This window comes from Nicotiana attenuata, unplaced genomic scaffold (assembly GCF_001879085.1).
Source record: "Nicotiana attenuata strain UT unplaced genomic scaffold, NIATTr2, whole genome shotgun sequence".
Taxonomy (NCBI): domain Eukaryota; kingdom Viridiplantae; phylum Streptophyta; class Magnoliopsida; order Solanales; family Solanaceae; genus Nicotiana; species Nicotiana attenuata.
This window is the reverse complement of record NW_017672752.1, coordinates 40,704-68,122: the sequence shown is the minus strand read 5'-3', so window position 1 is coordinate 68,122 and position 27,419 is coordinate 40,704. Positions and strand designations below refer to the sequence as shown.

General features: G+C 39.9%; 1 protein-coding gene across 1 annotated transcript in view; it reads left to right on the top strand.

Annotated features, from left to right (window-relative positions):
* Window positions 1-15,454: 15,454 nt before the first annotated feature.
* Window positions 15,455-27,419, top strand: part of LOC109214375 (cysteine desulfurase 1, chloroplastic) — a 33,601-nt gene continuing 21,636 nt past the window's right edge. The window contains exons 1-8 of the mRNA XM_019378284.1: window positions 15,455-15,737; window positions 16,730-16,863; window positions 17,141-17,300; window positions 17,538-17,724; window positions 19,258-19,403; window positions 19,477-19,549; window positions 19,744-19,807; window positions 20,586-20,685. Of these exons, the coding sequence (XP_019233829.1) occupies window positions 15,501-15,737; window positions 16,730-16,863; window positions 17,141-17,300; window positions 17,538-17,724; window positions 19,258-19,403; window positions 19,477-19,549; window positions 19,744-19,807; window positions 20,586-20,685 (1,101 nt within the window). The 5' untranslated portion in view covers window positions 15,455-15,500. The remainder of the gene's footprint in view (window positions 15,738-16,729; window positions 16,864-17,140; window positions 17,301-17,537; window positions 17,725-19,257; window positions 19,404-19,476; window positions 19,550-19,743; window positions 19,808-20,585; window positions 20,686-27,419) is intronic.

Below are 27,419 nucleotides of genomic sequence, written 5' to 3'. Positions count from 1 at the left end.
GGGGGTCCATCATCCATCCCCGTGTTCTCGCACAAATGAGACTCGAGGATAAGATAATGTTACGTTACATTACACTAACCGGTTTTAACGATGCGGTTGAATGGACTTCGGGATAAATCACACACCTTGTTCTCCCGGCGGAGTAACCCTAGAGATAACATTCCATATAATAGACCAGGACACCGCATACAGCACCATCATGGGACGATCATGGATACACCCCATGATAGCCATCCCCTCCATCTTATACCAAGCGATCAAATTCCCAACACCTTGGGGAATATTCAGCATATGAGGGGAGTAACGTACATCCAAAGAATGCTACCGAATCACCATGGACAACACAACGACTCAACAAAAGAAAGAAAAGGAAAAAGAAGCACGACAATCAATAGGGTCGAGGTTGTGAGCACGTGATTTTTGCCCTATATGAATTATTCCCAAAAATTCAAACAAAATGATTTCTTTATTATTTTACAATTTTTGTGAACTTTTGTGTTATTTTCTGATAATTGTTGCATTTTATTGGTGCTTTTTAATTCATATGAAAAATATAAAAAAATACATTTGGCATTTGCATTTAGGATGTAATTTCATATTTTACGATTAATTAGGGGTTAAGTTGTTTTTAGAACAAAATATAAAGAAAATAACAAAAATAGTCCATTTTTGCATTTTTAATTGTTAATTGTTGAATTTGCCACGAAATAGTTATTAAACAATTTTAGGAATTAATTAGTTTAACTTTGAAAATATTAGGTCTTTATTTTATTTTATTTTATTTTTTTGCATTTTTATAAAGTCAGAAAAATGTAAAAAAAATAATAATAGATAGAATGAAAACAAAACAAATAAAAGAACTAAAAGAAAGCCTAGTCTTAGTAAATACCCCATTTTGGGCCAGTCCAGGCCCAATTTCGCCCAAAAAACCCGTCCAAATAGCCAACCCAAACCCCCGATCCGGTCCGTCCCTTTACCTAACCAAACGACCCCGTTTCGATAAGATTCAATCCCAGCCGTCGAGGATCTCTGATCCAACGGCTGGGAACTTGTTTAATCGAATTGCTATTCGAACAGGGTTTCAGATTAAATTGAGTGTTGTCACTCTGCTGTTTTGGTTGTTCGTAGTTTGCGTCCAAATCCTGATTTCCTTACCTTTTTAATTACCTTCATGATTAAATGATGTAGAGTGTTAGGTTTTGATAATCTGATTTAGTTCAATTGCCTAATTACCGGTCTACTGATTCTTAAGTTTAATTGCATGATTGTTTAACTAGTTTAATTTTTAGGATCTTCTGGTTATAACTGAATGGGATAGGATCTTGTTTAACCACGGTTAGTTCTTGACCAGTTACTAGGGTAATAGGGGGAATGGTCTGGTTTAGCTCAGTAATTCTCAGAATAAGTCAAGGGTAGTTGGGGCAATTCAAAGAGAGGAATCTTGCATTTAACTGATTTGGAAACCCCTAGAATATTCTAGATGGGGTTCCAATCAGAATTTTAGGACTTTAATGTAGTAACTTGAGACACAAGTCAATAAGTAGGGGACTAAATGAGTAAATAAAGAGGGACTAAAAGGCAACTGAAAATCTGAAATATTCCTCAAACTCTGCCTATAAAAGGCAGTGTATTCTGCCTTGAATAAGAAGTTTTCAGCTCCAAAAATTCCCCCCCAAAAGGTGATCTCTAAGTTTCAGATCTGATTTTGAAATTCAACATTCAAAAACCAAAAACAATAGAAAACCTCTAGAAAAACCAAAAAGAAATACTGTTCCATTGAAACCTTAGGTGAATTTCAACTTTTGGGCTATTGATTTACATTTCCTAGTTTAGTTTCTGTTTGCCGTAGTTCCAGAAGTCTGCATGTCTGATTTCGAGCAGTTTTGGAGTTCAATCAGTTTGTTTTTGGTCATTTACTGGGTGCTGCATTTCTATCATGTGTTACTAGGTTGTTGTGAAGATTGTTTTGGTTCAAATCACTCCAATTGTTGCTGTTTTTTGACTGGCTGGATTTCGGTAGTTGTTATTGCTGCTGACTCCTTCTTCTTCTTCTTCTTATATTCCAAACATCCAGGTACACATTCTCGAATTTGATGTGATGTAGTTTTGAAGTGGAAATGCAATAGACTGCTCATTCGCTTGTTCCTGGAAGCTGTGCTTGTTTGGACCATAATGTAGTAGTAGTTAGTTATATGTTAGACTCATAGTTTAATTCTGGCTTGAATGTAATTAATTGGACTGTTTTGGGACTGTTTAAACCCGTGTTATCTAGTTGTAGTTTTAATATAGTTAATACTTGCTTAACACAACGTTTCTTCTATTAAAATAAGGAATCAGAAACAGTTGGATTTGCATTTGATTTTGAAATCAAGTTTAATGTCAAGCTGAACCTGTGTTGTACTGCAGTAATTCACATCAGCAGATTAGTTCTTAATATATAGGTGTTGAAATCTTAGGTTAATGGCTCAGATCAGTAATTTGTTTGAATTAAATATGCATCATTAATTGGACTGTCCTGAACTACTTAACTCGCTCATGTTAGTGTTAGTAGAATTGTATGATCAAGCTGTTGGTGATACGAATTGTTGGCCACACTTTAATTTGCCTTTCACCTTTAGTGGTGTTTAAGAACTAATCAGCAGTTTAAATAGATAAAATAAGCTGAGCCTCAAATTGGAGATCAAACAATTACTGTCCTGTCCATTTGAGTAAAATAGCGTTGGGATAGATTCAGTAGGTACTTGGATTGATTTAATTGAAACTGTGTTTGGTTTAATAGACAGCCTAATTCCAGGACATTTGAGCCTCAGCACTCTAGCGAATGGCCCAGGTCCTATCCTGATTGTGTGCTCGCTTGGACTTGGGCCCAAACCTGCGATTGTTTTGCCTTTGTGCCCACTTGGGTAATGGTTTCTTTATATGGGACCCCAACTGATTAAGGATAAATAATTCACATGAGTCCATGGACACAAGAGGATAGTAGCTTTGAACAATAATAATTAATTAGGGCTTCTTCTTTTCTTATTAAAGACAAAAAAAAGTAGAAAATTATAGATTGCTTTAGGTTTGTCTTTCAAATAATAAATGGCCCGGCCGTTGTGTCGATGAGTTGGTCAATGTGTGGTAGTGGGAATTAATCATTTGAGCATGATTTGTTTAGGTCTATGAAGTCCACGCACGCCCTCCATTTCCCGTTTTTCTTTTTGACCATCACCACGTTGGCGATCCATATGGGGGGTACTTCGCCTCCCTGATGAAGCTGTTTGCCAATAACTTCTCTATTTCTTCGTGGACGACCTCATTGATGGCAGGGTTGAACTTTCATCGGACCTGCCTTACCGGGGGTAGAAGGGGTCGATATTCAGCTTGTGTGTGGAAATTTCTCTAGGATGCCTTGCATGTCTGCATGACTAAAGACAAACAAATTCGCATTAGTTATTAAGAATTGACTAAATTTACCTGATTCTCAGAGTTTACAGCCGATGCAGGCCTTTTTTTCTGGGGTCCCTATGATCTAGTTAAATGGGGTCGAGGTCTTCTATGGTTAATTCAACGGCTTTGACTGTCTTGGGATACATAATGACTTCCTCGGCTTCGCCTTATGGAGACCTCTGTCACACCTCCTTTTTCGCTACTACACCCCGTGAAGGGTATAATAAAGGAGTTTTTTCAATTAAAGGACAATCGAAACGGGATTCGTTTATTAAGAGATTCAGAATCGTCACTTGGGAGATTTATGGTGTCCCAAGTCACCGGTTTGAATCCCGAATCGAGAAAAGGGTTTGACTGTGTATTACAGTCGCGTACCAGAAATGCGAGTAAGGAATTCTGTTAACCCGAGAAAAGGGGTTAGGCATTCCCGAGTTTCGTGGTTCTAGCACGATCGCTCAACTGCTATATTTGGCTAAAATCTGATTTTAATACATGTTTTAACTTATGTGCTTTTAAACCTTGAACCGCTTTATTATTATTTTTAACGAGAATTGCAACGTCGTGAAAACGTGTTTCGAACCACGTCACATAAATGCACCCGTGGTTGTTGACACATTTCGACTTCGTTGGGATTTGGATTTGGGTCAGGAAAACAAAGGTACACAATCTCTAATTTATTATATTAGTAAAATATTTGTCGACGCCGAGACGAGGTACCCTCACCTCGAGAAACTAGCCTTGGCCCTGGTCGTAGCTTCACAAAAGCTTAGACCCTATTTTCAGTGCCACCCTATCTCAGTCGTCACCACTTTTCCTTTAAATAGCATATTACACAAACCCGAGCTGTCGTGGAGGTTGGAAAAATGGGTCATCGAGTTAAGTGAGCACGGCATCACTTATCAGCCTCGCACAATGATAAGGTCGCAAGTACTCACCGGCTTCATCGCAGACTTTAGTGCTAAAGTAATGCCTGAGGCTGAAAAGGAAGCCACTCAAGCTTCTCTTCCGACACAGGACCTCTGGGTCCTGCACACCGATGGTGCATCCAATACATGCGGGTCCGGACTGGGACTCGTACTCAAGGTTCCCGCCGGTAAGATAATTCACCAATCCATAAGATGCCCGGACATAACTAATAACGAATCCGAGTATGAGGCCGTAATTGTAGGATTAAGACTAGCACTCAAGTACGAAGGGAAGCAGTTAAAGCTTCGTTGTGATTCTCAACTCGTAGTCAACCATGTTATTAGGACTTCCCAAATCAAAGAGCAGAGCTTGCAGAAATATCAGACCGAGATCTGTAGATTGTTACCTAGTTTCGACGAGTGCCAGCTCGACCAAATTCCATGAAATCAGAACGTGGAAGCAAACGATCTCGCCAAGTTAGCCGCCACTACTAAAAATGTAACTCCTGGGATAAAAATGTAGTTCAACTCCTCAGCTCAGCATTGGACCATATCGAGGTAAAATCAATAAATCTAACTTGAGACTGTCGAAATTCTATTATAAACTATTTGCAGGATGTCACCCTCCCAAACTACAAAAAGGAAGACAAAAAGCTGAGAATACAAGCTGCCAGGTACATCCTCTTTCACAACAACTTTTACAACAGAATGTACGGAGGTCCTATGGCAAAATGCTTAGTCCCGAACCAAATCCAACGCGTCCTCGAGGAAGTCCATGAAGGTTATTGTGGCAGTCACTCCGGTGATCAAGCACTCGTCAGGTGCCTCATACGGGCCAAGTATTATTAACCCACCATGAAAAAAGATGTTCTAGGATTTGTGAAGAAAATGCGAGCAATGTCAAAAATATGCCCCGATAATTCACCAAGCAGGCGATCACCTCTACCCTGTCACTTCTCCGTGGCCTTTCATTTAATGAGGAATGGACATCGTGAGACCACTTCCACCAGGACGAGATAACGTAAAATTCCTTTTAGTTTTAGTTAACTATTTCTCAAAGTGGGTGGAAGCAGGAGCATTCGCCCAAGTTCGTGAGCAAGAGGTAATCGCCTTCATATGGAAAAACATCATTTGCCGATTCGACCTACCCAAATAGATAAGTTGTGACAATGGGCCCCAGTTCAGGGGAAGAAAACCACCGAGTTTTTCAAAAAATGGCATATTAAAAGGATACTTTCAACTCCTTACTACCCAGCCGGCAACGGACAAGCAGAATCCTCCAATAAGTCTATACTGAAAATTGTGAAAAAGAAACTCGAAGAAGCTAAGAGACTATGGCCGGAAGTACTCCCAAAAGTATTATTGCCGTACAGAACTACCCCGAAGACGAGCATAGGAGAGACACCTTATTCTGTAGTCTACGGAACAGAAGCAGTTATACCAGTCGAGGTAAGAGAACCCAGCCTGAGGTACCCATGAAAGCAGCACTGGTAATAACGAGAGTAGGAGGCAAGATCTCGAGAGGTCAAAGCGCGAAGTGATACGTCATACATAAAGATGGTCTCTCAGAAACAACTAGTAGAGCATTACTACAACAAAAGGCAAAGGTTTGATTACTCAAGATATGGGACTACGAACTCATAGCCAAAACCCAAGCAAGCAGGGATCCACAAGAAGGCAAGTTGCGAACCAACTGGGACGGAACATATAAAATTATAGGCAAAGCTGACAGGGGTTCATTCCAACTGGAAAAAATGGAAGGGAAATCCCTGCCAAACAATTAGAATATCAGCCACCTCAAGTACTTCAACTATTAAAAAAATAAATAAGAAATGTCGTGTGAGTCGTAATCTTTTGCCCCTCACTTGAGTTTTATCCCAATATGGTTTTCTCAAGGAGGTTTTTGATGAGGCTACGAGTGGGACGCTTCAAGATGGAGTATGCGAGAGCAGACATATTTTTCATTGCCCGACTCCTCAAGATTCTCTAAGTCGAACAATAAGGGACTAGATATACTATGACTAGGACTAGAACTCCAGCCAACACCCAAAACTTGTAATTTTCTCCAAAAAAATTGCCTAAGGGCAAAATTATGTAATCAGTGCAACGACGTCAAAATAATAGAAATTCACGTTTATCGAAATTACTCTCCTGAATGGTTAAGTTCGAACAACACCTATCGGCCCTCGGCCATGACTTAATAAAAGGTTAAGTTCAACCAAGTTCGAACAACACCTATCAGCCCTCGGCCACGACCTAATGTAAGGTACGTTGACCAACACCTATCATCAGTTGGCCCTAACTCAATGAAAGGTACGTTCAACCAAGATCGAACAACACCTATCGGTCCTCGGTTATGAACTAATAAAAGGAAAATTCGATCAACTCGTACAACTCCTATCGGCCCACGGCCATTACCTAATCAAAGGTACTCAAACGACCCTCGACTATGAACTAATAAAAGGAAAGTTAGACCAGCTCGAACAACTCCTATCGTCCCATGACCATTACCTAATCAAAGGTACGCTCAAACGACCCTCAGCCACAACTTAATGAAAGATTAAGTTCGACCAAGTTAGAACAACACTTATCGGCCCTTGACCGCGTCTCATTTAAAGGTATGATTCGACCAAGATCGAACAACACCGATCAGCCCTCGGTCGCGACTTATTTAAAGGTATGACTTGGCCAGCTCGAACAATACCTGCCGGTCCTCGGTCGCGATTTAACTTAAAAGTATGTTTAACTAACTCGAACAAAGGTCGATACGCACACGACCACTCAACACCATGGCTATCATAATTTAGAAGATAACAACAAAGAAAACAAGTACAGAAACAAAGGTAAGAAAGGTGCGTATGGAAGGACCAACTTTGATATTTAGATAAAGACTCTTTGCAAGCGCGCTTGAAAATGCCAACAAAAATATATAATAAGTTAAAGAAAAAACTAGTGACATCACCATCCCAGCCTCTGATGCCCTCTCCATCCTCGCCTCGAACTTAAGCGGAGTCACACCAAGCACTACCTGCTAGCTGGTCCAAACCCTCTTTCTCATCCTCCTCAGAATCAGGCTGAAGCATAGAGGGATCATAGTCAGAGGCAAGCCGGGTTTAACTCGAGCATCCTCGAGGGCCGCCTCAGAAATGGAGCCTACCTTATTCAAATCACAGATCACGTCTAGCCAAACTACATCGTGGATCCACTCCTCGTACTGCTCTCGGGGAATATTAGGATACTCAGAGGTAGTAGACGTAGAGGCCCGCAAAAGCAGTTGGGAATTCTCGGCCTAGAGAGCAGCAACTCGGTCATACAACTTAGAGTCCTCTTTACCTAATTCCCCGACTCTCTCCTCGAGCCTAGCCTCCTTAGCTTCGACCGCAGATAGAATATTGTACCGCTCAGAATAGAGAGCCCTATTTGCCAACTCCAAATCTACCATCTCCCTTCGAGCCTCCTGTGGAGAGGACTCCGCCTCCTCGAGCATCAGCTGCTTCTCGAAAACCCCCCCTAAGAGTGTCAATTTCGAGCTGGCATTTATCCTACTGGTTTCGTAGTTGAACCATCTGAGTTTGAAGGTCATGTATTGGGCCTCCACGCCCTTATTCAGCTCGAGTTCTTCTTCTTTTTCTTCAACGCTCCCTCAAGAATGTTGAATCTCTCTAGGCCGCCATCAGCTCCTCATTTTTATCTTCAGCTCTTCTCTCAAAGCCGGCGCGTCGCCCTCTTCACATAACTGCCTCCAAAGGTCCTGGTACTTCCCATGGTACTCCTCGTACTTACCTTCAACTTCACATAAATTTCTTTCCATCTCTTCTCCCTCCGAGCACTCTTAAATTCCAGAATGACCGTCTGCAAATCAAAGAAAAGGCAAAATTTAAAACTTAGAAACAAGTTAAGACAAAGGTAAAAGAATGAACAACTACCATACTTACCATGAGAGCGATGTCAGCAATGTTCTTTGACATGGTACTGTCATTTATCTCCTTGAGGGTCACACACTTAGCATCAGAGCAAAGAGGACTGAGAGCGTGGACCACCTCCTCAGTATTCTCAGCAAATCACGATCTATTAGGATCGTGATGGTCCTTGAGCCTCCCCCCATCCTCACCTCGATCTGAGTGAGTCCCTCATCAGTCATCCTAAGATCGTCAGGGTATTTATGGGAACCTGACTCATCGCCCTCATTGATGACATCATTTCCTTTGTCCTTGTTGGCTGGAGAAGCATCCGCTGCCGACCTGGAAGATGAAGCCTCCTCTTGCCTTGCAGGCACGGAGCTGACGCCAAGCTTCCTCTCCACAACCTCCTCCTCCTAGGGATGCAAAGGCACACCCTCATTAGCCTCTTCCGGTTGAGGGATCTCAGTGGTCGCCCCAACATCATCTCCAATGTGAATCGTTACCGTCGACAGCTAAGTGAACTCCTCCTACATCTACAACCTTTCTTTTGTGGGGACTTAGGTCCCTATCATAGGTAGAGAATTCATCATCTTCGTCGATGAGTGAAAACATTTGAGGAACGAGCGCGACAGCTGAGGCGAGGGCGGTGGCAGAAGGCACAATATCCGATACGGGGGCAGAAGGCATAGAGAACCTTCTCCTCTTAAACGTGGGCACGGGCACCCTGTTCCTTCTTGTAGTCCCCTTTACTGAACATAAAAAAAGAGCATAAAAATTGAGTGCAAAGGCACAAGACGGTATGAATACGATCACGACTAGAAGAAGGAGATTACTTGTCGAGGGGAGGGCTGGTTTGAAATTCTGAAAGAAGCTCGGCCAGTAACGAATCCCTGTGGTATTACGGGAGAGCTTGCTTAACCCAATCAGCGAGACGTACTGCCAAAGGAGGAGAATGACTGACGGCTATAGGGGAAGAAAGATTATTCGACCAACTTAGGATAGACAAAGTACTTGAAAGGGTAAAAGCTAAAAATGCGACCCTTTACGTGTATAGTTCCGAGCCTTAGAGAAAGCATCAACACTAAAGAAAGCATCAACACTGGCCGCAACGGCCTCAGTCTTGACAAATAAGTAGTCGAGCAAGAAATGCTAACTACCCTTATCGTCCATCTTCACCACCAACATTCTGTGATGTCGAAGATTCAACATTGTCCCTCTATAGAAGCTAGGCGCGAACAAATGCACCAAGTGATGTACAGTGACCTTCACCCGAACAAGTTCAACAAACTTTGATAGCATCTTAATGACCTTATAAACTTAAGAGGAGAGTTGAGCGGGGCAAATGCCGTAATAGAGGAAAACTCCTCCATCAGCGGGATAAAGGGGAACGAGTAGCCAATGGTAAACATGTAGGCATAGAGAGCACAATACTCAGGATGGTGAACGTGTACTTCATCCTCACCAATGAGGATCAATTCTACGTGGACAGGAAGTCCAAACTTGGCTTTGAATTCAGCCAAGTAACTAGAAGTCATCGTCTATTGAAGTTTTTTGATCATCACGTCCGGTGACCGTTGGAAATCAGATCTAGCATCAGGATTACGGGGAATGATCTCCTCCACTGAAGGAAGAGTTTCATCCTCAGCGGTGACGCTAACATCTTCCCCATGAATAGGGAATGCAACGGCCAAGAGAATAGCATGGTTCTCCTCATCAACGTTAGAAAGAAGGTTAGACATAGCTGTGAAATATATAAGAGGCCAGGATGTGGAAGATGAGAATAATAGAAGAAGTTAAAGGGCAGAAGGCAAAGAAAATTCAAGAATAATAGATGAGATTCTATAGAGCAGGGAAGATTCCAGAGAGAGTAAAATTCGAATAACGGTGGAACAATCCCTATTTACAGAGATGAAGGCACCGAACCAAAACAACTCATCATGATTGACACAAGAATCGAAACGATTGTGCCAATAAAAAGCCGCACAAAAACTGATGCTACGCTTCGGGAACAGGCGTCATCATGACGAATGACGTCATGACTTCTCATGGACAAAATGGTTCCACCAAATCAACCGGGAAAATCAAGAGCTCGAACAAAAGGCCACGTCGCCTATTTGTTGTGAGCACGTGATTTTCGCCCTGCATGAATTGCTCCCATAAATTCCAAACAAAATCATTTTTCCAGGGTTTGCAATTTTGTGGATTTTTGTGGTATTTTTGCATTTGTCTGTGCATTTTATTTTGTTTAATTAATGAAAAAGTACAAAAATGTGTTGCATATGTATTTAGGGGTTTTGCATTTTTAGAATTATTTGGTAATTAAGTTATTTTACAAAAGGAAAATCAGAAAAAATAGTCATTTCGCACCTTTTTATTTTTTTAATTTGGATTTTTGAGTATTTTTTCTTTAATCTATTAGTGTGGTAAATATTATTTTGAGTAAGCAGTTTAATTTGGTAAAATAATTAGTTTAAAAGTAACTTAGGATTTAATTTAATTTGAAAAAGAAAAAAAATTGATTAAAAGAAATGAAATGAGTCAAATATAAAAGGGGGCTGTGATTTGGGCCAATTGGGGCAGGCCCAGGTGAATTTCTCCTCCATACCCGCTTAAGTCCGGCCCAGCTTTACCCAATACCCGTTCCAATACCAAATCGAAACGGCGTCGTTTCGTGAAGTGAGGGATCTGAGCCGTTGATCTCTTTCAATCTAACGGCCAAGGAACGCCCTTCCCCTTTAGATATAATTGTCCGAAGATTCACAAAAAACATAGTATCTTTGTACTTCATCTTCACGCTTCATCTCCCTCAGACCCAAGAACCCTAATCCGTCGCCCTAAAAATCCCCAAGCATCCACCGGCGGTGCCTTCCAATCATCACCAAATCAACACCCTAGAGCCTCTTTGACCCCCTCTCCCCAAACCTGTGACCAGCATCCCTCAAATCTGTCTGGAGCTCGTCGAATCTCGAATCTGAAGCTCGAGTCCTAAATCCAAAAAAACATCAAATGAGCAGGGCTTTAAGGGTTTGGGGCCGAAATCGACTTTAATCGTGTGTTTTCAATTGAGAACACACGATTAAGGTGCATTTCGACCAAAATCGAAGTTTTCGTTGAGTTGCAGTTCAACTTGTGGCATGCCTGGGTTCGATTTTCATCCCGGTATTTCTTTTTGGTGCTTATCTTTTTATGTCCCTCTCTTTTGTTATTCTATTCATTATGCATGAGTTTCTGTTTAACTTAGTTAAGTGTTAACTGTTTCTTTTTAGTTTATTTTGTGTTCGTAGATTAGCTTAGTTTCTTCTTCTTTTAATTTTGGGCCGTAATCGATTCCTAGGAAATTCACAATTTGGTTGGAATTTGAATCATGTTTTTGCTATGGAAACAGACCTGGGCCCAAAGAAGAGAATTAGCCCAGGTCTTGGTCGAGTTGGTTTCTTCATTTTTGATACGGGTCATTTTGACCCATGCTTGGATTGGTTTGGGTTTACCTTTTTCTTTTACTTTGAATTTAGGGCTAAATTTGTGCGAGAATACTGATTCATGATGGGTTTCAATTAATCTTAAAGCCCAATAGAGAATTGAACTGGTTTCTTTAGTAGACCCATCGAATGGGGTCGACTTGACCCAATTAGCTTGACCAGTTGACCCGGGTAGTAAAAGGGTAATAAACAGGGATTCAAAGGGTAGCCTGGGAATTGTAGGGTAGAGAATCTTGGATAACTGCTTAAAGAAGTTCCTAGAAGTTTCTAGCAGGGGTTGGTTTTAATTTTGACACTATGACTTGGCTAACAAGTCATAAAATCAGGGACCTAAAGGGCAAAACAAAAACTTGATAGATGCCCTACCTTCTTGCTTATAAAGGCATCATTTCTTGCCTTGGAAGGCAAAGTGGAAGAGGGCTTAAGAGCTAAAAAATAGAGAAAAATTAGAGAAAATCCAGGCGGCTGAAAACCTTTCTAAAAACACTGTTTCATTGCTTCTGTTTGGTATTTTTTTTGAAATTTCTCTAATTCTGAAGCACTTTGGGTACATCTGAGGTTTAGGAGATGAATTGAATCTGGTTTTAAGGTCTGATTTTGTAGTTTCTGGGTTATATTCAAGTGAATTGTTCTAGTAGACTGGTTGAGCTTTGTTTTCTGGGTTTTAAAATTGGTTCGCTGAATTATTTTCCTGCTGCTGATCTCTGCTCGTTGATGCTGATAACCCTTAGCATCTGTTCCTCATTTCCAGGTACACAACTCTGTAACTCTTTGGTTGTGAAGTGAAGAAATGAAATGAAAGTGGGAGTTTGAAGCAGTGTATCAGATTATGTTGTTTATGTACAGTTTTTCTTCATAATGTCTGTGTGTTTAATCATCTGATTCAATGTGGTGTGGTTTGTCTTCAGTTGGATTAGCTGGATTACTGTATTATAATTGAATGGTGGACTGTGGTTATGCAGCTTAACTGTAATACAATTGAATCATGCTGAATCAGTCTCAGTATAACTTGGTATTTTGGTCTGCATGTTTTGTTTTCTTCTTTTTGTAACTTGCCTTGAGTCCTCTGGGAATAAGAGTGGTCCCAAACAGGGGTCGACTGTGTTTTTTTTTTTTTTTTTTAAATAACATTTTGTTTTTTGTTAAAAGCTGAAGATGGTGTGGGAAGTCATATTGATCTATTAGGGTAAGTATGGCAAACATGTTTAGTTTAAGATATAATTCAGATTATCATTGTTCTTCATAGATTAGCATGTTTATTCACTGCCTATCATAGCTCAAGTGAAGGTCTCAAATGGTACAGCAATGTTCTATTAAAGGCAGTATTAAAATCTAGGAATAAACTCAAGCATGATTACTAGTGGATTTCTCTTTTTGTTTTGAATTTAAAAATGTCAATTTCTCCACGATTTTGATAAAATATGTCAAATTGAAAATCATGTAGTCTTGGTGCATTGTTTCCTGGGAATAGATTAATTTCAAAATGTGTGTTGCCTTATGCCATCGTAGGGGCTCGACCTCAAGCCACTATTTTTTTTTGTTTGACATGTTTCCGAGTTGGGCTTGTGCTGAGGCCCAACGTAAGACAGCCTCTTATAAAGCTCAATGAATTAACCTTCTTCCTGGGCTAGTTTCGAAGACCAATGTGCTGAAGGCCTTAATTAAGGCTACTGGTTTAAATTTGTAATAAGTTTGGGCTTTCAAGTTAGGTGGCGGGTTCAAATTAAGAGGTTATCCCTTTTGTTTGGATCCGGACCTGAGCTCGAGGCCCGGAATTTTTTTATATCAATTGACTAGAACTCTTCCTTCATTTTAGAGGCATTAATAGAAAATCGTAGTTCCTTTAGATTGGCCTTTGAAATAAAAATGAGGTGCACCGCGCCAACTAAAATGCATAAATTGCGTGACCCTCTTTAATGGCTTTATTAAAAATATTTTAGAAATTCGGGACGTGCCATTTAGCGAATTTTCATGGCCTCCCGCAAAGTTAACAAGACGCTAGCCACTTTAGGCGCGCTTTTAATAATTTTACTTTCTTAAATACGGGTGCGCATTTCACGCGACCCAAATCCAAATCCCAAAACGTTGAATAAGAGGTGTCGAGGATCCGGGTGCATTTCATGTGACGTGATCCAAAAACACGCTCTTAAATGGCGTTCACTTTCATAAAAAACTAATTAAAAGCGGTTAAACAATTCTAAAATTGCAATAGGATAACATGTATTAAAATCAGACTTTAGCCAAATATAGCAGTTGAGCGATCGTGCTAGAACCACGGAACTCGGGAGTGCTTAACCCCTTCTCCCGGGTTAACAGAATTCCTTACCTGGATTTCTGGTTCGCGGACTGTAATACAGAGTCAAACCCTTTCCTCGATTCGGGATTCAAACCGGTGACTTGGGACACCATAAATCTCTCAAGTGGCGACTCTGAACTTCTTAATAAACGAATCCCGTTTCGATTGTCCTTTAATTGGAAAAACTCCTTTATTATACCCTTTCCGGGGGTGTAGTAATGAAAAAAGGAGGTGTAACATTTGTCACAACGACCACGACCGTTGTTATCCGCTCATTGAACTCGCCCATGAGGACGAACTCAACAAGCGGAGGGACTAACTGTATGTGCTAAAAATTATCATAATTATATGTGGGCCAAGTCAACATTAAGAAAGCCTTCAAAGGCTGCCACGTGTTACCGATTTGTCTTCAACATAGGACGAAGACGAGGTCGAAGTGACCTAACAAAGGACGAAGGCGGGTCGAGTTGACCTAATAGAGGATAAGGACGAGGACGAGTACTCCCTTTAGCAGAGTCGTAACGGCTAGTATTAGAAATAAGACCTTATAGAGAATATCTAGGGAATATTCCTCCTATTTGTACTATTAGGGTTTTTGTGGCCCTTATAAATAGAAAGAGAATGAATTGTAGGAGGGATTGGACACTCATTGTAAAAAATAATACATTGACATTCTCTGAAAATTCTTGATTTATCATTAACAAACAAATACACCTTTTCTTTAGATATGTGTCGATCTTTTCGCCCACAATCTAAGGAGTATCGAAATATTCTAAGGCTTATCATTATCCATCTTTGTCAGAGGTATTATCGAAGAATCTCATCATTTTCGGGCGGTTCACTTGCATTTATTTACATTAGTGCCCTTCATTATCATTTAGTGCTATTTAATGCTATCCTCTTTGTTCTTGGGCTATTGAATATTGCTTTATTGTTGCTATTTATTGTTACTCGAATAGTACACGTGGCATCTTGTTACAAAATCAGTTAAACAATTTTTTGGATATTAATATAGGCTAATATTAACTATATTCTATTAGAAAATCTAATTGTTTAAACCTAGATCTAAATATTGGGTTAAACATGTATTAAATTCACTTAAGAATAGAATAAGGAGGTAAAATGTCGCATGTAAAGTTTAGGTATGTAAATAATTTTTTCGAACAAGTTTAATGGGTGCTTTATGCATTTTTTTTTACTTAATAATTTTTGCATAAATAGTATCAGTATTTACAGCAATACTAGAAAAATATTAATTAAGGCTCAAATTAAAATATTTAAGATGCGCACACCATTACTGTTAATAGAGCACGTGGGATCGAATCTCAAGACTGGAACGTTACCATGTGAACAAGGTGTTTAATGTAATTCAGTAAGAAGTATGGCGCAACTACCAAATACGTACAAATTAACTGGAAATAAAAATATATAAATATGAAAAAAGAAAAGATACGGTGTGTAGTAGTTGCAGTTCACACAGCCGACGATGATAACAACGACGTCGACGACGATGGAAGGCGCTATTCTGAAACTGCCGTGTCTCCGAACGGTAAGCCGGAACCCTAATTTAACCAATCGGAGTTCCGGTTCGCTCCGGTGGCGGTCCCGGCCGTTACATGTTTCAGCTTCAGCAGCTTCTTCTCCTTCATTAATAAACGACACGAAGATTGGACCCGGTTCGCTCGGTCATATTACACGGTCCGACTTCCCAATACTTCACCAGGTCCTCCCTCTTGCTACTTTTAAATTTTGATTCAGTTTTTTTGGCGGTGTGGAAGATTCTTGGCGTTTGTTTAAGTTTTCACAAAAACTGTAATATTTAAGTTTTTGGATAAATTGTTTGTTTGAAAAGTTTTTGCATAAAGGTTGACTTTTTGAAATCTTCAACTTTTCAAACTTATCAAAAAATGTTGTTCCTTTTTTTTTTCTTTGCAAAATCTTCTCTTTTCTGAAAACTCAAAAACTCAGTTCTGCCAGAACTGTTTTCGCTGAAAACTCAAATAGATTATGCAGATGAATTCTATGTATTATTTTACGGATGAATTCTATGTATTAGTTGAGGGTTTATTGTAATTTAACTATACTGCTGGCTGTTAGCTAACTGCAACCATTCTTCTTTATGTAAGTCTGGGACCGGTTGTGCTCTGCAGATAGGCAGAGTTAAGTTCCTGTGAAATGGTAGCTGAAATTTAGATTTTTGAGTGACATAAACGAGCTAAGTGGAATAATCTGATAACTCTCCGGGTGTTTGATTTAGAAACAAGTTATGTAGGGATTGTAATACGGTGATTAATAACGCAGGATTATCTTTCATTGGGTGTTTTGTTTATTATTAAAAATTTGATAATACAATGTATAACTTAAACTTTGTGTTTGTCAAAATTGTATAATGGTCTGAAAAAGGGTTTGAGGAGACCTAAGGGGTAGTTTCGCCAATTTGAATGTCTTATCCATATATAATTGATCATGGCATTGCTTATACCACACTGGTCTTAGTGAAAAATAATGACATAAATTGATGTATAGCTTGTACTAAGATTAACTATGCAGAAATTGAAACAGAATAGCAAACACTGGGTAATTAAGTAGAAAACTATATTCCATGATTACTTCTTCTAATACACCATGCCAATTGTTCTCTTAATGTTGGGTTGGGGTGGCATTAGCGGTGTAGAATTGATATTACATGGAATGATATGATAGTGATATTTGCAGGAGATAAATGGCTCAAAGCTTGTATATTTGGACAATGCTGCAACGTCCCAAAAGCCAACAGCTGTAATCAATGCTTTGCAGAATTATTATGAAGCTTACAATTCCAACGTCCACCGGGGCATTCATTATTTGAGGTACTCATCTTAAATGTTTTGTACTCTGCATTTTCTTCTATTGTTATAAAATCTAGAAGTTCGTCGCAATTTTGTCTATCAATAAAAAAATTCATACAAATTTCATAGGCTTGTGGTTCCGTTGCATACTATTTTTATGTACACTGTGAACCTGAACATAGTGGAATAGATACAGAACATTCATAGAACCAACACTAATTTAGGATTGACGCATAGTTGATTGATTGATTTTCATATATACGATATTAACTAGTTTGTATCATAATTTCGAACCAAGTGCAAAGGCGACAGATGAGTACGAGTCAGCTAGGCAAAAGGTGGCAGATTTCATTAATGCGGCCGGAGCTAGAGAGATTGTTTTTACAAGAAATGCTACTGAAGCTATCAACTTAGTGGCTTACTCTTGGGGACTCTCAAACTTGAAACCAGGAGATGAGGTGTATTTTCTTTCTTCCTAGAGTTTGTTATTTGGCATAGAATTATCCGATTATGTTAATTATATATAGCTTTAGTGAACACATATTTATTGTTATTCTTTTCTTCCCATCAGATTTTTTTTTAAAACTTTTGATCCTTATTCTAACCTTTTCTTAAAGCTTTCTGGCAATTGTCGTTGAAGTACTTAGACATGCTGCTTGTATTTGACTACAAATTGCTGTCTTCTTAATTTGTAGATTATAACCACAGTAGCTGAACATCATAGTGCAATTGTTCCTTGGCAATTTGTTGCTCAAAAGACTGGTGCTGTCCTTAGGTTTGTAAATTTGACAGAGGATGAAGTTGCAGATGTTGATCAATTAAGAGGCTTTCTCTCAAGGAAGACAAAGCTTCTGGTCATTCATCACGTCTCAAATATGTTAGGTTGGTGAACACTTTACCTTATCCAATTTTTTTCTTTAGGCTGTGAATAATTATTCGATCAAGAGAGGTTCGTCTATTTGAGGAACACCACTAATTTTGATTTCCAGATAATAAAAGAATCTTGTGGACCCACGATTCAATCTCATCTCAGATTGATGCAACACCAGAGATATAGATGACGCTCTTATTCCAACTTGTAATAACACTCTTTTCTCTGCGTTTGTATTGACCTTAAAAGGAAAAAGTGATCATATTGCTCTTCCCGTTGCATGAATCACTGCTAATCATAGTCAGAAAGAAGCTAACAGAAACTGTTGCAGAGTAATTGACTTACTTGCTACTTCTTATATTGACTGAAATTAGTAGAAATGAACCAAATTTGTCTAGAATTTTTTGACTTATTGAGGTCTTTTAAGCTTGGATATGATCATTGCATAAAATCTGTAGGAACTATTCTATATCAGGTTTGTCCAGACTACACCCGCTTTTGAGAATTTCCAAGTTTGTCTGTCTGATTTCACTGATATTCTTAAAATAATCTTTCATTTTGACTTCCCTTTTTTCTATTTCTCAACTGAAAGATTATTGGGAACAGCACAACTGGAAGATAATGTCTAGTAGTTTTCTCTGATATATCGAAACTCTGGGAGGGATTTGCCATTTTACTTATCATTTTCTATTGCTTTTGGCAAAACTTGCTGACAAAATATGTGAAGTAGGCAAATAAGTGTCATACTTTAGACTTGACCTGTGAAAAAAGAAAATGGAACCCATCAAGTACTTCATGACAGAACTTGACCGGGGGGTAGGGGACTGGAGATCATCTGCCCAAACATATTTTCTGTCTTAGTGGAGATCATCTGTCCAGGCATATTTACTGTCTTAGTGATCTCTCAAGTCCCACTTTCAAACCAGATGCTTCTTTCTTCACTAGGGAATGTTGTCATGTGGAACTTGAGTCTGTCCGTGGTTAATTCTCGCGATTGACGACGAGCTTAGTTTCAGTATCATAATATTCGGATGAGTCGAACTTTTATAATGCATTCCCTACTATTAACTATTGGGATAGCACCAAGGGTGTGACCTAGTGGTCAATGAAGAGGGTTGAGAACCACTAGGTCTTAGGTTCAAATCCCAGCTAGAGGCAAAAGCAGTCGGTGATTTCTTCCCATATGTCCAGGTTTGGTGGAAAACTCGGTACTTGTGCTGGTGGGAGGTCGCAGGTGCCACATTGAATTAGTCGAGGTGCACACAAGCTGACATGGACACCACGATTATTAAAAACTGTTGTGATCCTAATGTCTAACCATGTAGTACGCTTAAACAATGTAACCTAGTGGATAACAGTCACTGTTTTTTGGTAAATGTTTTAGATTTTATTTTTGGGGTTAATTGTGGTGATCTCGTGGCTTATATTTCGATTTGCTCATTGTTATTTTATTACAAATCAGGATACACTTTCTCTTTCCCATATTTCTATTTACCCATTTCTTGTCCATTGGTCTCTTCTTAGTGGTAACCCATTTCATGCAGCTTCTGTTCTTCCAATGGATGAAGTCATAAGTTGGGCGCATGATGTTGGGGCAAAAGTGCTTGTAGATGCTTGTCAAAGTGTTCCACACATGGTGGTTGATGTTAAGACTCTGGATGCTGATTTTCTTGTTGCTTCCTCTCACAAGGTGAGGACAATGACATGTAGTATGCAATTGGTTCTCCATTGAGTATTTGAAATTGAGGATAAACATTCTTCAGATGTGTGGGCCTACAGGCGTTGGATTCTTGTATGGCAAGAGCGAGATCCTTTCTGCCATGCCTCCTTTCCTTGGTATGTAATATTTTTTTCTTAACTTTATTAGAAAAAAGAAAATCAAATCCAAGTTTCTTTTATTAACATTTTGCTTCTTCAGCTCTGAGTTCTTGTGCCTTATAAATCTCATGCTGTTAGAAGGATTTAACATATTTAACTGTGGTTTCAATCAAGCCGGTTCTTAAGGTTGTGTCCTGTTCCTTGAATTACAGGTGGTGGTGAAATGATAGCTGATGTATACTTGGATCATTCAACATATGCTGAACCTCCTTCTAGGTTTGTTGCTTTTTCCCGTGTTCCTATTAGAATTTTCTGGCAATACTTTGACAACTATTTAACTCTTTTTTTGTCCATTCAAGCTTTATCTGCTTCCAATGCGTGTGTTGAACCATGTTCCCGAAATATTATTCAGTTGTTATAATTTTAGTTTCTCTACTTGTCCATTTTCATCATCTCTAGATATTAATACCATTACCTTTAACCTCAGGCTGTGTTCCTTGGGCCCCTTTCTTGCTCCACTTGTATTAATGGAATGCTGTCCTCTAAATTTAATAGCACTTGTCGCTTCCATCTTCAAGATGGTTCAATTTGGAAACTCCATCTTGCCTTCATTGTCATTGGTTCTTACTTCTTATTACCATTGGGAGATTAGTTTTACTTCTTGATTCTGTGATTTAGTTCTATGCAAAGATGCCTTACTTCTAAAGCTAAAGCTATTCATCCTCCTCCTCATCATTTCTGAGCGTTATATGATGCTTTACGTCTTAATCTTCTCCTATATAATGTTGTCCTTAAAAACTTGCTTTGCAATTCTATATGTGACGTTTATACTTCTCATCTTAATTATGTCTAGGTTATCTTTAAGTTTTATATTGATCAGGAAATAATACATCTAGGTTATCTTTAAATTTTATACTGGATCAGGAAATAATACATATGTTAGAAAAAGAAAAAGCGTACATAAGTTTGGAACTTCAGTTCTTTCACTAATGGTCAAGCATCTGATTTTTTAATCAAAGTGCTCTTCTAAGTTCTCTTTTGTGAATGGGATCAGATTTGAGGCTGGGACTCCAGCAATTGGAGAAGCAATTGGGCTTGGAGCTGCAATTGATTATCTGTCTGAAATTGGCATGCAACGGATTCATGATTATGAGGTGAGTTTATATCCCCTAACCTCTTATTCATGAAGTCTACTTTCTGGTAAATTTAGAGAGATAAATTTGCACTTTCTGTCTGAAATCCATGTATCTGTTCACAATTCTGTTTTGCTAATTTACTTCTTTCGGTAGACACACTTATTTACCTGCGTCGTGGGATTGGGTCATGATGATGTTTAAGAAGCTTCCAACTTAAATTGGTTTACTGGCTTGTTTGTATTAGGAAAGGTATTATCAACATGAATAAAAAGGTGAGGGAGCTAGAGGAGACAACTAATTACTTTGTGTCTGTAGTGGTGAGGTAGAGAGAAAAACTAGGATGTGTGATCAGTAAATAGGGTAAGATCTGCTTCTAGAACCCTCGGCTAAATTTATGAACTCATTTTTTTTACTTGTAAAAAAAGGTAAAATCTGCTATTTTTATTTATTAGTGTTGAGGTGGTTTTGGAATCATACTACTGCAACAACAACAACCCCCAAGTCCTAAACAAGTTGGGGTTGGCAATATCAATCCTCACTGTCCGTGTTTCTGATACGCTCAGATTACACTTTAAGAAATAGTGTAAGGCAGTCGGTGTCAAATATAATAACCCAACAAGGTTGGGGTCGAATCCCACGGGGAATAGGTGTGAAAAGGTTACTCGATTAGTGTGTTGCTCGACTAAAGTCATAATTCTATTCAGTTAACGGTAACAAGTGTATGAATTAATAGTAACAACAGTATGAGTTGAGTTTGTTTTGAAGTAACAACTAGTTGGAACATTGAGAATGTAAATAATTGGATTAAAGAAACCAAGGTTGTGTCCCCTTTAATGAAGTGTAATGCTATCGGTGTTAATATGATATATTTCTAATGGAAAGTCCTTTTGATATGCAAATGATGTCTAAATGACTACCCAATATTTCCTAATAGTTGGGTAGTATTTCCTCTTTATGATTTTTCCAAATGTAAAAGAGTTGCAATTAAGAACAATCAATATATGCCAAATAAAACCCACTTATTCCTAAGCGATTTTATTAAACATGGTTTAAAGCCTTGAGTCTTTGATATTTACTTCTACCAAATTCTAATCCACTTTCCCAAGCAAAGCAAGAATTTAATGGCACTTGTTAATGTTTGCAACCACCAACAATAAATGAAGAATGAGAAGTAAATAACTATCAACCAACTATTATATATATATTCAATGTTAAACACCCATTAACATAACACCCATTTAGGGTCCACAACCTTAGTATTTAGAGTTAGCTACTCATATTAAAATACAAGAGCAAGAGAATATTAAATGCCATAAAGCTTACAAAGTGAAGATTCTTGACCCAAAGGATTCCAAAGGTGAAGAATATTTAAGTCTTGGAATGTAGCTCAAAAACTAGACAAGATGAGCCCACAAAATCATCATAAATCTATTTATAGTGGGCTGAAAATCGGGACAGAAAACGGACAAAAATGCCCTTTCAGGTCAGGTATGCGACCGCATTTCTGTCACAAAGAAGACATGCGGTCCGTATTTTTGACAAGTCCATCGCAGAATGTAACCCTAGTTTCCAGTCCTTCACCGCATTTATGTTTTACGGTCCGCATTGTAGAAATGCGACCGCATTTTCCTCCTTCAGCAGCCTTCATGGTTGGTTTGCGGTCCATTTTGCGGCTCGCACACAAGTTATGCGATCGCAAAAAGGACCGTATTCTTGACATTGAACTTTGCCCAGAACTCTGTTTTGATCTGCGATCTCAGTGTAATTTATGCGGCTCGCATGTGGATTTTGTGATCGCATTTCTTCCTTTGCGATGCCATTTTGCTCTTTTCTTGTCTTTTTGTGATTTTTTTGCTTTCATTTCCATGCTCTTGGGTCCTTAAACCTCATGTACTGCAAAACCACTAAAATTACATAAGTAAAGGAGATAATTGCATCTAAAACAAGCTAAAATCTAAGCAACTAGTATTGAAATATGCCGAAATTCTCAGGCACATCAACACCCCCAACTTAAACTCTTGCTTGTCCTCAAGCAACTAAAACAACACTAACCTATTCTAGACTCTATCTACAAAACATGAAACAATAGTGACCATGAATGGTGTTAGTTGTTAGTATTTCAAGCATGCATCTTCGATTGCTTTACCCTTCGATTGCTTTACCCTTCCTGAACCATCAATACATACAAGGAAAATTAATCAACTTGTGAACTTTGAGCCTCAGACAATGTGACAAAATGCTACCCTCAGCTGACTGCAATTGCATTTGACTCAAAAACTCAACTTTTATTCAACCTTACAGTTTATGTGCCCTCACTAGAAAGAAAGTCCCAAAGTCACAATATGTACAATGACAACAAAACAAAAAGGGACGAATTCACAAAGACACTCACTCTCAGAAAAGAGTTTCAAGTGTTTCAACATACCATACCATAGGCTTGCCCTTATTTTAATTCATCGCTTTATTCTAAGAACGCTCGGTTGGAGATCCCATAAGGACTTTTTTGGCTTGTAATGTAGGTTTAGGGAAGGGTCGGATAAGCATTTGGATACAAGTGACTTCATCCTCCTTGAACACTACTCACATTTGTCATTCTTTTTACGCTTTGTTTCTCTTCAACCCACATAGCCTCATTGGCATCTAGTTCCCGAGATAGAACCACCTTACATACCTCTCTAATTTCCTTCAAGGCTCCATAATTTATATACATACAACTATTTCTCTTCTTCTTCTTTTTTTTTATTTTTTATACACCAAAATTGTTTTATATATTTTTTTTAATTTTCTTTTGGAGCTTGAATAATTTCACATTTTGAGGTTCACTTTCCTACGCTCATTGCACAATCTTGCCAATTTCCGACTTCACACCATACCCCCAACTTAGGCTTTTAGCCTCATTCTCGATGCTCAAGGAGGGACGGGTTCAAAAGAGGGAATTACTTCACAAAAAAGGGAAAGGTTTGTGATGAGGTAGCCAAAGAAAAAGTTAAAGGCTCAAATGGGGTGACTAGGGATACTATCTGTACAATTGGCGGCTTGAAATGCTAATTGGTTTTCCGAAAATCACAAAGACTGCCTAAGGTCATTTCTCCAACCAAGTATAATTATTATAAGCATCGAAAAACCAACCGGGCAAGTTCTAGATGGTAGAAGCAAACATAAGAATTATTTACACAAAGAACTCACACACACATGGCACACGAATTGTTTGGCTCACATAGTTTGAAGCCCTCGAGTCAACACTTGGCAACTCAAAGCTTTCATCATATATACAAGTATGACTCTAGGTAGACAGAGAGTCACAGAGCGAGCCTCAAATTCACATAGTTGGGCAAGTTCTAGATGGTAGAAGCAAACACAAGAATTATTTACACAAAGAACTCACACACACATGGCACACGAATTGTTTGGCTCACATAGTTTGAAGCCCTCGAGTCAACACTTGGCAACTCAAAGCTTTCATCATATATACAAGTATAACTCTAGGTAGACAGAGAGTCACAGAGCGAGCCTCAAATTCACATAGTTGTTCTCCTTTTTTTTTTATATAGATATATATGGAAGGGTATATGCTATATACAGACACACATGCTTGAGACTAAACAATTACACCAAACCGGTCAATATGTTTCATTCTACTGTCCCGGTTCTACTATTACACCCTTGGAAAAGAACCTGGAGAAGGAAAACCAAGGGGAATTCATTACTAATTACTATCTACTTGTTTTTGTTACTTTTCTTTTATACATGCACAAGGGTATCATAACTTATGCATTGAAATCACAAAACACTAATATAAACATAATCACGAACTACACAACACAATCACGAACTACACAACACAACTTATGTACGGAAATTATACTAACATATACAGAGCACAAAATACACATGAGTACATAAGTTTGTTTATAACACAAAGGCATACATATGTACAACAATTGTTAATGTCACAAAAGTACCAACAAGGCTACCACCCCCAACTGAATAGCATGCATTGCCCCCAATGCATAAAAACAAAAACATAGAGTGTAAGGGGCTCCCGGAGGCGCACTAAGCGCTATGGGAGTCAGGAGCTGCTCTGTGATGGTGGGGTCACTCTCTGATGCTGGAACTGGGACCGATGAGAGCTCGGCCTGAGGAGGGACCTCGACTGCAGGAGGGATCTCTGGCTGGTCCAGAACTGGAGCTGGGACCTGTGAGCTGCTAGCCTCGCCCACTGATGGCTGAGTGGCCGATGGATCTGCAGGGGCAGCCAAATCTGCTAGCGACTGTTCAATTGCTATCTGAAGTTCTGCTTGCTCTACTTCCTCAACTGTTGGAGTGATAATCTGCTTGCCCTTCTCCTGGGGGCCCTCATCGTCCGAGAATCCTGAACTCTCCTCTTCCTCACCCTCATCTACCTCCTCATCCTCAGACTCAGTAGATCGTACGGAAACCTCCTCATCAGGAATGTCAATGCGTACAGGAGGAGCTGGAGGCTGGGGAGTCTCGGCTGTAAGAGGGGCAATGTCAGTCATAAGTGTGGAGAAGTCAAGACCCAAGTCCGGAGCTGCTGTGCCTGCAACCTGATCACCATCCGTGGGAAGGAGGGATGATAGATCGAACTCCAAGTTCTGCATCTTGTGGAGCTCGGTCTTCATAGAAGCAACCTCCTCCCTGAGCCCAGGCAACCCACTAACCTCACCGCGCTCTATCTTCTCAACCCTTAACTCAAGCTGCTGCAAACGATCCCCATACACTAATTGTTGTTTTTGGAGAGCTGTCACTGAGGATTGCATAGGAGTCAGGCCTTGTTTGATGAGGTTGGGCAAGGTCTTCAAGAGCTGGTCTACCTTGGCATTGGCATGCTGAGCAAGGAGACCAAGCTTCGAGACGGCTGGAATGGCAACAGAAGGCTGAACAGTGGTGGACTGAGAGGCAGGCTCGGAAGTAGAAGTGGATGCCACTGTAACCTGAGGAGTCAACGGAGTCTGGGAGTCGGAGTGCTCTATATCAATCGGATCCTCAACCGGAACCTGTGGTGGGGCAGCAGCATCACTAATACGTGTGATATCAATGTCCCTCGTCTCCTTCCCGGTTTTGTCATAGTGTGGCATGAGAGGGACCTTCACAGCTCTCTGTAGAGCTGTGATCAGGCAAGGGAATGGAAGTGAAGTGGCATGCTGCTTTGCCCGGATCCCTATTTCTTGGAAAATCAGAGCTCCAAAATCAATCTTGATACCCGTCATGATACATGCAATGAGAAGAGCCTTCTCAATGGCTATGTCAGTCTCATTCCGGGTCGGTACCAATCGAGAGGTAACAAAGCTGAGCTAGTATCGACCCTCTCTTGTGAGATCTTCCTTGTATATCTTGTGCCCAGGGTTGATCCAAGCAAGGGTCCCCTTTGCTATCACCGAAGCAATCCACCCACGCTCATTCTCCCTACTTGCATATTTAGCATCGTACTCAGCGGTGCCTGCTCTCCAGCCGGGGAAGTACAATTCATTTATGGCTTCACTGTTGCAAAACACACTTTCTCCCGAACAAGGACAGTGTCAGTAAAAATTCTGTTGCGTTTGTGGTGCGCAGTCCTAGAGGCTCCATATGATGCATAAAATTCCCGCACAAGGGTTTCATTATACTCGGTGGGTGGCTCAGTGAAGCACTCCCATTTCCGTGCTTTTATGTTCTCCAGGATGTGGGGGTACTGTTCTTGCAGCCCGTTCAAGCTCAATTGCTTTTCGGCCAGGATTTTTCGCTTCGTGAACCCTTCTCTGTACAGTTTTTAGACCCCTCAACCCCAAATCGGAGGTGGAAGTCTTCTCCGTGTTTCCTTCTTGCTTCACCCTCTAAATTAACTGAGGGCCTGAGCTCCTCCTCATCAGACTGGGAGGGGCTTGGCACATTTGCTTCCGTCCGTGAACGTTTTGCTTGTGATGCCTGACGACGGGAGGAAGCCCTTTTAGATGCAGAGGATGCATGTTTCTTGGGAGCCATATCTGCACAATGGTGAAGTATGATTGAAAACAGAAGAATTCAAAGGAAAAGATGAAAATGCGACATGTTTTGCAGTCGCATAACCACAATGCGGACCGCAAAATCGTCGCAAATTTGTTTGGGCTCTATGGGTTTCAGTCTGCGGTGGGTTATGCGATCGCATAACCACTATGCGGACCGCATAACCATCGCAGAACTGATTTGCTCACAACACACACAACAAAATGCGATCGCAAACTCCACCGCAAAGTGGGGAATGCGATCGCAAAACAGCCGCAAATGGCAAGGTTCATAACTGGGTGGTCTGTTTCAGTTTGCGGTGACTTTGCGGTCCGCATATCAATTATGCGATCGCAAAAGTCACCGCATTTCACCATCTTCATCAGAAGACTAGGGTTCAATTATGCGGCCAAAATGCGGACCGCATTTCTGTTTTGCGGGTCGCAAATGCCTTCGTCCTCAAGATTCAAACCATCACTTCAACAATGGCGGTCCTATTTCCTTCTACACATTACCCCAGATATATTTCCTACCTAGAAGAAACTATGCTATGGGAAAATAGTACAAAAAGCAACACACAATCACACTTTTGCAGAACGAGAATAAAGAAAATCAAAGAGAACACAAACATGAAGCTTGAACAGGAAGATTGGGGAATGGGTACATACCAGTGAGGCTGAGTGTACACACTACAGAGATGGGGAGTGGGATTTCGTCGCTTGAACGATTCGATTACTAGCCGTGTGTGTTTGCCCCCGTTGTTTACTTCC